Here is a 10,569-nt window from a genome sequence, read left to right on the forward strand (position 1 = left end):
AAAAATGTTATGTGTTTTCATGATATTGTAAAGTGAACCGTACTATTAACACAAGTGCAGAAATACTTGAGGAACATAAGTGGGCCATCTAGAAAAGGAACATATTGTCCACTGTCCTGAGTGAAAAACACAGTAGCTGAATACAATCAAGGGAACAGTAGATCTACCCAATCAATTGGCTGCTAATGTAATTACCCTATATTCACCCTGTGTCATATTTCAAGGGTTAAATAGCAAAAAAATAACAAACTAAAGTATTTTAAATCTCAAAGTAATGGTCACGGAACAAATTTGTTTTATAATTAAAAAAGTTTTAGAGATGTTTTTGAATTTGACTTTACAGAGTAACTTGTATTTAACAGGGATAAGAATTAAGGACTCAATGTAATAGACCATTTTGATTTACTGACGCATAAAAATAAAATATTAAAAATTCAAAAGCGAGTCAATACTTTAAACAGCCAGTGTATCTTTAAAAAATATTCAAACCAATGTAATCTTTTCTGAACATTGTGCAGTGCTTTGTAAACCTGCATTATCATTTACAACCAAAGTAGCAATAGATAGTACTATATTCTAGAAATATGCCATATGTAGCATACACAGCTGCTATGACTAAACAGAGACAGGTATTCTATGTGGATTAGGAACTCGAAAATATCAGTTGTATTTTATTGCCATTTGTATTTTTTGCTTCTTACAATTTAAGGCTCACGTCTAATTCATTATTTCACCACAAGGGGGAGATGGAAGTTCAGACAAACATAGACTTTGGAAAATTCCATTTAGCTCTTAAACCCTTGTAGTATATGTTATAGTACATTAGAATACATTTAAACAATCATTGTTTACTTGTGTTAATTAGACCAACACTACAAATGCGTCAACTATGTGGCAATGTACATGTGCTAGGTAACATTGTAAACGTTAGAATTGCCTGGGAATAGTTTCATTATATATCTAGATTAAATATACAGTTCTCTCAATCCTTCGCGTACACAGCGCAGATAGTTATTAGCAGACATATAAAACTACTCTAAAAATTATTTCCCTTGTGCAAATACATTGTATTAATATATTTTAAAAATGGAACAAAAGTATTCAAATTAGTTATTTGTCTTATCTAGGGTCATACTTTAAAAAGTGTTTAAATGATGTTAATTGAATGAAATAGAATAGAAATGACCAATGAATGATTTGGTCAAATGGAACAAATAACATACACCTAGAAAAAACAATCGATCTGAAAAATCTAATAAGTGAATATGTGCATTCTTGCGAGACAAATATTGTATAGCCACAAGTGAAATGTTACTGTACATACATGGGCAGAGACAATGTTTCTATTTATAGTTAGAGGGGAAAATATATACTATTAAACTGATATGAATGTTTATATCTACATTACCATCATATTTGATCTACATCTTCTTTTTTCATTGCCTATAGTAATTGATACATAAACGATATTTAGGACAAATGTTTGTATATTAACTTTATTATTGTAACTTAAAATGTATAGCATATGTACATGCATGTGTATATGCATATATATTCCATGTTAGACATTCGTGAGTTCAGAAATAAAATAGTTTCTAGGACGCAGTGTAATTGTTAACTATGCAGATTTAGATTGCAAGCCTTCAGAACGCTGTATGTAGGTCCCTTGGTTTAAGGAATGAATAGTCAATGTGCACATTAATCAAAGTAATGTGTGACATTTAGAGATATGTTTTAATAATTACCCTACTGCAGTCAGGTAAATCATACAATTGGAATGTACCTGTTAGCTGGCAAGACTGTTGTCTGTTGTGACCGCATGGTAATACAAATAGGCATATTAAATAAAAGTATGCACACAATGCTCATTCGTAGAGCTATTAAATCGCCATCAGGAATTTGTTTCATCTTCATAGTAAACGCTAAAAGCCAATGCAACTCATTTAAAAAGTCATTAACATTTAGCATATGCATTCATCTTATCAGTCAATAGAAAATATTAATGCAATATAAAGAAAAGGCATTGCATTTAAGATTACTAGCTCATGCATAACAGAGGCGTCTAAATGTATTAAAAAATAAATACAGCGACTGAAATTTAACAGGTTAGTTAGTACATATGGTTCACTATACGTATTTTTGTATTTATATATGTGTGTGTGCGTTTATATTTACATGTGTGTGTATACAATACGCATACATGCACGCATTATTACAGTGGTGTGTGATATGCATCAAATAAACACAATAAAACAAGCATTCATCTAATAAAAGTATAGCATTGTTATACAATTATTTAAAAGGGAAAGTTTTCGCCGAAATCCATTTTACAAATTGTGCCATTACTTCTGAACTGAGTACATGCACCTTGATAATACTACTGATAAAGACCATAGCACAGTACAAAGAGAGTTGTATCATCTCTAGAATTAGCATTAAAAGTGAACCCAGGGGGATGTCTCAAAGAATAGCAGCAATTTCCGACACATACATTTGCATCTTAAACAAGTAATATTTTGAGGTCAGCTCAATATTTATTTTGGTGTCAGAGTCAATATTGACTTTTCGTTTGGAAAGGACAGGTAAAACTCTACAGATCCTAGCTATGATCTACTTTTAGATCTGATCATTTATGTCAATAAAGAAATAAAAAAAACTCTGGTCATGTAGATATATATATAATCTTCTCCTTCCCATGCCAGGAGTGCACAGAACACATATATCACTGAGAAGAGGGGAGCAGTTTTTATAGGGTAGCTATGCATATGTCTACGGGCTGACCACATACCAGCCTGATGATTTTATCATAACGCGTTATTACTCCATAACATACAGTATCTGATTAAAACGTACATTGGTAATTTCTCATTTTAATCATTATAAAAATACCTTCATCACAGCCTCATTTGAATGTATTAGGGTTCAGACAGAAAACGGTTCACCCTAGAACTATATATGGCTTATCAGTAGCAGATTCCATTTCTGATATGATACTGTAACAGCGCTCTCCTCTACCAAGTGTTAACCCTTTCGAAACCAGACGTGTATGCCAGCCATAGACATGAACAGGTTAACATTGCTTATGCTTAATGATTTGTATTTCATTTTAAACGGCTTAGCCTGATGAAAATGCATTTAAAACAATGATTGTGCCTTCTATGGAGACACTGATTATGTGTCTTGAAATTGCAATCACTAACAGGCGAGGAATCGATACAGTATTTACGACAACGTCCAAGAACAAAAACTGCCATCGCTTTGTTTCATTAGACTTATGTTGTAATTCAGAGTCTGATGACCTGATAAATTAATTTACCTTGGGGAAAATATTTAACTAAAAAGGTATAAGCTTACATAAGGCTGTGTAAGCATGGCATTACGAGCTAATATTAGCTTTTGATGCGAACAGAGTGAATCTATTTCACTGTTTAATTCCCATTTCACGTCTATGAAACCTATGAAGCATATATATATATATATATATATATATATATATATATATATATATATATATATATATACATATATATATATATATATATATATAAAAATATACATATGTATATATATATATATATATATATATATATATATATATATATATATATATATATATATATGTGTGTGTGTGTGTGTCTGTGTGTGTATGTGTGTATGTGTGTAACACCCTTCCCACTTTGTGGTCAGCTTTCATTCCACTTTGCTCTGGGAAATAATCCCCATCTCCTTCTGCATTATGGCTTATTTGTAAAGCTGCTCGCAATCACTTGACAAAAGTGAGCGCCTTCGATTTACTTCATCAGATCATTTAACAAACAGGCATCGATGATCACACTTACACAAAGTACATCAGATGCCGAGAGGCGCGGCCAAAATGCAAATGATAGGCGTTTTGTCGCCCTGTGGGGCTGACCTGCCAACCAATCAGAAATCGAGGTGGAATCCTTGGAACGTCACTTGCCTGCATCTCCACAATTGGTACTACGCTATAGGTGAAAGCGGCCCCTCCCCTGCCGTGTGATTGACAGCTCAAAGTTGTTTCTCTATCCCCTCGCTTTAAGGAGGTAGGAGATGATGAAAAATATTGTATTACCTTTGAGAGCTTCATCTGTGCTGTCAGATAGGAGGAGAGTTAAAAGAAGGAAGGTGAAGAGGTGGGAGGAGATATAAACCTGACTTCAATATCTGCTTAGGAAGACAAAAAGGACAAGAAAGTACCATTTACTTACCGAAAGCAGGTGATCCGAAATCTAATCCAAACCTCCTTCTCCTAACTTGCTGTAGCCAAGTCTGTTCACATCCGAGAGCGCGCAGCCACCAAGTACATTCCAATTCTTGTCTCCGAGCAGTTTAGAAGTGGCTGCAGAGATGAGATGAAGGGATGGTAAATGTGAGAATATTGTCACATGGAACTTGGAATCCCAGCTTCTTCATCCCAGCTTCTTCAGCACAGCATCCGTCTTCTGCAGCACTGAGTCCTCATCCAACCCTGACACTCTCTTCCACTCTGGACCCTGGAGCTTTCTCTTTTGACGAAGACGAATACATATTTTCACCCCCCTGCAGTTGCTGGTGACCACAGTCAGATTTATATTTGAGAAGAAGGTGGACATTTTGGGACTATTTTCCCCAGTTGATCCTCCTTTTTTCTGCCACTGGGAGTTTGGATAGGAAACTATTATATAGCCGGAAACCCACTCTGATGTGCACTTTTCTTTGAGTTCTAAAAACAAAAAGAGACTTATTTCCTGAATGCTTTCATCCAGATAATAAACTAGAAGGATCAGAGTTTGATAAACATTGTTATACTCTTTTATATTTATCGGTTCTAGGGCACCTGCTCAGTGTTTGCCTTTTTGGCACCCCAAGTATTGTATACAATCTATTTGCCTCCACGGCCCGGTGATGTTAGCTTTAGGGCAGATGGATGGCAGTAGGCAGAGCGCTTTTCTCCTCAGCAGCCCTCCCCTGGCAGCACTACATAGCATGGCAGAGATGAAAACCCCTCTGTACCCAGCTTATGCTCTCCCCAGTCAGCCCTGTTCCTCCTCCACATCTTCTTCAGCCTCATCATCATCTTCCTCTTCACCATCTCCTCCCTTGGGGTCTCCAAGTCAGATGTCCCTGAAGCATTCTTCCTCCTCATCACCTTCTACAGGAGGACTTTCCTCTTTGGGGACGCCTCCACCCCATATTTCAGCAGCTACCCCTCACGGAATCAACGACATCTTGAGCCGACCAATTATGCACTATATGCCCTCTCTGGCGGGGACAGCCCTCACTTCTACCACTTCTGTTTCCCCCACTACTGTAGCCTCTACCTCCTCTCCTGCTGGGCTCCTGGCAGGGCTTACACGTTTTAGCAGCCTCAGTCCTCCCCCACCACCTCACCCTGGACTCTACTTCAGCCCCAGCGCTGCAGTGGCCGTTGCCCGTTACCCAAAGCCCCTGACAGACCTTCCAGGCAGGACCCCAATCTTCTGGCCAGGAATGATGCAGAGTCCACCCTGGAGAGATGCCAGACTGACTTGTGGCCCTCGTAAGTACTATATCTTGTAACAAAGTTATTATAACTACTAGGGTTAAATTCATTGGTTGAAATGTGGGAGACGGAATCCTAAATTGTGTTCTTTTCTGGGTAAATGGAAGATTGTTGAAGAAAATTTCAGAAATTGTGAAATTAACAAATTATACTTACCAATGAAACATAATAGTAAATATATATTTTTACAACAGCAAGAGTAAGTATTATGAAAGCAAATTATGTCTATAAGTAATTTTATCTCCAATGTTGTCTTTCGTCAGAAATTAAATATTGCATTTTTGCATATGAAAAGATGTATGCTAAATTGAATGTAAGTTATATTTTAATAGGTTGACAAAACACTTTTAATATGTGTTTATATATCTTTATATATTTCATGGTAGTTGTGGTGAATTGTGTTTGATATGAATGAATGAAACAGAGACGTTTAAATGCAGTAAACGCTTTTATCATTTTTATTATTTGTTTAACTCTAACACATCTACAGTTCGATACGTGAACAGGTAGCAACCATGTATAGAAACAACTTATAAACAAATACATATTTTTAACATGTATTAAAAATAGACAAGTGTATTATGTATATATATATATATATATATATATATATATATATATATGTCTATTAAAGTCATTACTATGTAACGGACATATTACACGGAGCATTTAAAATCTTGTCGATGCAACCGTCTGCGACTTTTAATGCAGAAAATGACGTCTAACAAGCTTTATAGCTGTTAACTATTTTGACATATTCTAAAAACAATAAAGCAGCTACCACTGCAAATACTACTACTACTATAGTAGTGTCGGTAATAATAATAATAATAATAATAATAATAATAATAATAATAATAATAATAATATCCATGCATAAATGATATCCATTTTTTACTCTGAAATAATCTATATTTGTATCATATATAGCGTTAACAATGAAGATGCTATTTTAGTGCAAACTTTTGTACACTGTTGTAGAGTTATGATGTTTTTTATGTCATTGTTATTCTACATTTTCTACAATTAGCAAACTTAATCTGTGTAATTTAAGCATATGTCTTACATGGAGCACACCATAGATTACTTCCTACAAATACGTTTCGTGTATTCTTGATTCCAGATCATGGCTCCGTATTATTGGATAAGGATGGCAAAAGAAAACACACACGGCCCACTTTTTCCGGACAGCAGATTTTTGCTTTGGAAAAGACTTTTGAACAAACGAAATATTTAGCTGGACCAGAGAGAGCCAGACTGGCTTATTCCCTGGGAATGACAGAAAGCCAGGTCAAGGTGAGTGGTGCCCCCTAAACAAGGAGAAATAAGTATAGAGTGAGAGAGAGGTCTTTTATATAGTGAAACACTTTACACCATACAGCACCGACACAGTGGTCATTAGAAGAGGTTTATTCCTATGCGACATATTTAGGATCTATTTAACAAGTATAAAAGTAGAATACAGTAACATTTTATGCATTGTAATTTTATGCGCATACGAACATTTATATTGTCTGCTTACTTTATTCAATAACCACGTAGTAAATTACTACAGAGAAGTTACATAATTTTACAGTCCTACATTCATATCTAAATAGCATAAACAGAGCTTAGAAAATGTTAGTCAAAATAAATTAAAAACAAGATATTTATGTTTAAGTCACTTGGATGTTTAACAAAAAGTTGGGTATCCCAGGTGACTTCACTGATCCGTCAAAGTTTGTGTCCCTGTAAACAAATGGACAAAATAGGACTTTTTTTTTTATTGGTGAACACAAATGCAACTGTATCACCTGTTGCTATTGTGAGATAACTGTGTCTTGTGTCGTGTCCCTGCGTTATCTGGGGGCACTCATTTGTCATGGTAAATGTCTGATAGTGAATACACTACAACCTATTCACTAATCCCACCCAGGATTCTATTCTCCCCCTACATTCCCAGGCTTCAAACAGCCAACAACACACACACACACACACACACACACACACACACACACACACACATGCTATTTGTAACGGGGCAAAACAGACATTAGTTTAGTAAATTAGCATTCCCCAAAATGTGTTGCTTTTTAACATCTGGGGAAAAAACTACAATTAGATATATGTGTTTATTTTTATGTTCTGTGTACTTCTAATGAGATGCTGATAACATTGTGAGCTAGACAGAATAACAAGTAGAACAGGTGGAATATATTTTTAACAACATTTTATTTGCTGTCATAAATAATTGGAGTTTAGTGTTTTCTGATCGCATTAAATACATAGATTATTTTTTATGCTGAATTGATGGAAACAGAGTCTGCACAATTCTAGTCAATCGCAGAAATTTATCTCTGCTGTCTATGGCTTTGGCTGAGAATATTCAGATGTCACTGGCTATTTCATAATGACAACATTAATGATTCTATTTGACAAAATGGATTGTACGTAACTTATAAAAAAAATCTTTAACCTGTTAATATTAAAAAGAAATACACAGAATATTGTAGTAATAAGAAATTGGTATAATTATCAGCAGCATTTGATAATTTAGCCATCCGTTATAGTACATACAGATTTCCTTAGTAGCGAGGTAAAAGTGAAATCATGGGTATTTTCAGTTTATACTCAGTTGTTTGGGGAGTTGTGAAGCGTTATTAGGATTATAACATGGACACGTTCTGATTGGTTGTTGTCGGAGTTGCACCGATAACACAGCCGTCTGCTCATGCTAATCTCCATACATGAGTCACATTTTAATAAGTTACACTCTTCACCTATAACGTGCATGGAAGCAGCCAGCTAGGAGTATAATACAACTATATGTTCTGCGTCTCGTGCCTTACATATTAATAATTATTGTAGGCTTAAAATTATTATTTTTTAAATAGGTAATTTAAATGTAAAAAGCGAATTGACTTAAAGTCAGGAAAACATACACGTGTGTTATATTTATGCAAATAAATGACCAAGGCTTGATTAAATAAATATTAAAAGTTACAAGGAATAGAAGTTCCCTTTGTTTAGTAATGTCGAATATGTCAAATGTTATTTAACGAAGGTTATTGTCATTTTTTGCAGGTGTGGTTCCAAAACAGGAGAACAAAATGGCGTAAGAAGCACGCTGCAGAGATGGCTACTGCCAAGAAAAAGCAGGACACTGAGACTGAGAGGCTGAAAGGGGCTACAGATAACGAGGATGAGGACGATGACTACAACAAGCCTCTGGATCCTAACTCAGATGACGAGAAGATCACCCAGCTCCTGAAGAAACACAAATCAAATAGCTCACTGCTCCTTCAACAGTCTGAAAATGACAGCTCTTCTTAGAGGGCTGCACAGAACCCACCAATGTGGGTCAGTTATGGGACAGTAGTGATGGAATGGACGGGACAGCTAGTCATCTGGTCAACGTCACCTGGACACTTTCACTTTCCATCATCTACTCTGACAGCACTGCACCTGTAGCCAGGGCGAAATAAGACTTTTTATTTTATGAGATGTATATATATTTTTATAAGCCAATGAAGGAACACAGAGTTAAATAATAATAATAATAAGAATAATAATAGACGCCCACACGTACATACATGTATACATACAAACTGCACATAGTTACTTGCCAATTGATGGCTCTTACAGTTCTGCCCAGTTATTTTCCACTGGGGTCTACTGAATCTACATCCAGACTGCTTAGGAATTGGCAGTCCTATGGAAGGATTCATTAAATCAGCTCGTTTGAAGGCTCTTGTAAATAAATCGTGAGTCACAGTGACCGGAGGTTACTCCAATGCGAATGTTTAAATGTAAAGTAACCTTCTTTTGTGTTAAAAATGCAGAGGATAAAGGTAGGGGGAAATCACGTGACCCATCTCCAACATCTGTTATGTTTCTACCCATCCTAGCCCTCCACCGACTGTATAATGTGTCCAGATAATGACCGGTCCGGTCAACACGTCGCACCTATTCTTCTAATGAACCAATTACTTTAGATTTGGCTTTCAGGTTTCACAAGCCTTGCTATTTATTATTAATTTAAGTACACATTGGAAGAGGAAGTGGAGTTAAAGCAATGGCGTTATCTCTCAATGCAATCGATGTTTGCACCCACTTGTGCGAGATATTACCCCGGCTAGAAACTGTACTGCAACATAAAATGTGTTTTGTATGATACGATTCACTATAGGATATGTAAATTACCTTCTTTCTAAGCTAAAACTGCAGTGAAATCTTGGCATCTTAACGGTCATTAATTTATATATAAAAAAGTGTTTCAGTTTTGGAAAGAAAAAAAGGACTTTGCAAAACCATGAAGAATATAATGCACTTTTCGTTTTAAGCAACAACAACAAAACTTCAAGGTGACTAGATCATAAGCGCATCCACTTGAAATACAGAACTCTAAATAATTTGATCTCATGAGAGATCTAATAAAACTGTTAACAATAGCGACTGTTAGTGCATTTGTTTGCATTTTTTTCTTATTATTTCAGCACTTTGTTGTTTGTCTATACGTGTTCATTATTCAAGTAATCCACGCGATTTATTCGTTTTAATGTAGAGTTGTATGACTGATGTCACCTATGTTTTTTTGTTCACAAATCCCTGTTTTATTTTAACCTTCAAACCCACGTGGAAAACGAAAATAAACGATCCACTTGATTAAACTCACCATGTAATATATCTAAAACACTTTTGACTGGTAAATATTATTTTATACTTGCATACTTGTATTGGATGGCAACTGGGTAGCGCAACTCAGCACTTTCCACGTGTGTGTGTATATAAATATATATATATATATATATATATATATATATATATATATATATATATATATATATATATATATATATAAATACTAGCTGGGCTGTGCTGCTTTCTACCTATGTGTGTGGCACGAGCCATTTGTACACTTTTGTTTATATTTCCTGCTTATTAACACACCCACAGTAAAATACATTTATTTAGGAAAACCACATTTAAATATGCAATATCAACTGACGCTCAATAACAGATTACAGGAATATCATTTTTTTCTATGT

General features: G+C 35.3%; 1 protein-coding gene across 1 annotated transcript; it reads left to right on the forward strand.

Annotated features, from left to right (window-relative positions):
• Nucleotides 1-4,107: 4,107 nt before the first annotated feature.
• Nucleotides 4,108-10,190, forward strand: NKX6-1 (NK6 homeobox 1). The gene is made up of 3 exons (XM_075189611.1): nt 4,108-5,539; nt 6,666-6,838; nt 8,606-10,190. Exons 1-3 carry the CDS (start codon nt 4,906-4,908, stop codon nt 8,852-8,854), a joined length of 1,056 nt encoding a protein of 351 aa, XP_075045712.1. The 5' UTR covers nt 4,108-4,905; the 3' UTR covers nt 8,855-10,190.
• The last annotated feature ends 379 nt before the right edge of the window (nt 10,191-10,569 follow it).

This window comes from Mixophyes fleayi, chromosome 1 (assembly GCF_038048845.1).
Source record: "Mixophyes fleayi isolate aMixFle1 chromosome 1, aMixFle1.hap1, whole genome shotgun sequence".
Lineage (NCBI taxonomy): Eukaryota > Metazoa > Chordata > Amphibia > Anura > Limnodynastidae > Mixophyes > Mixophyes fleayi.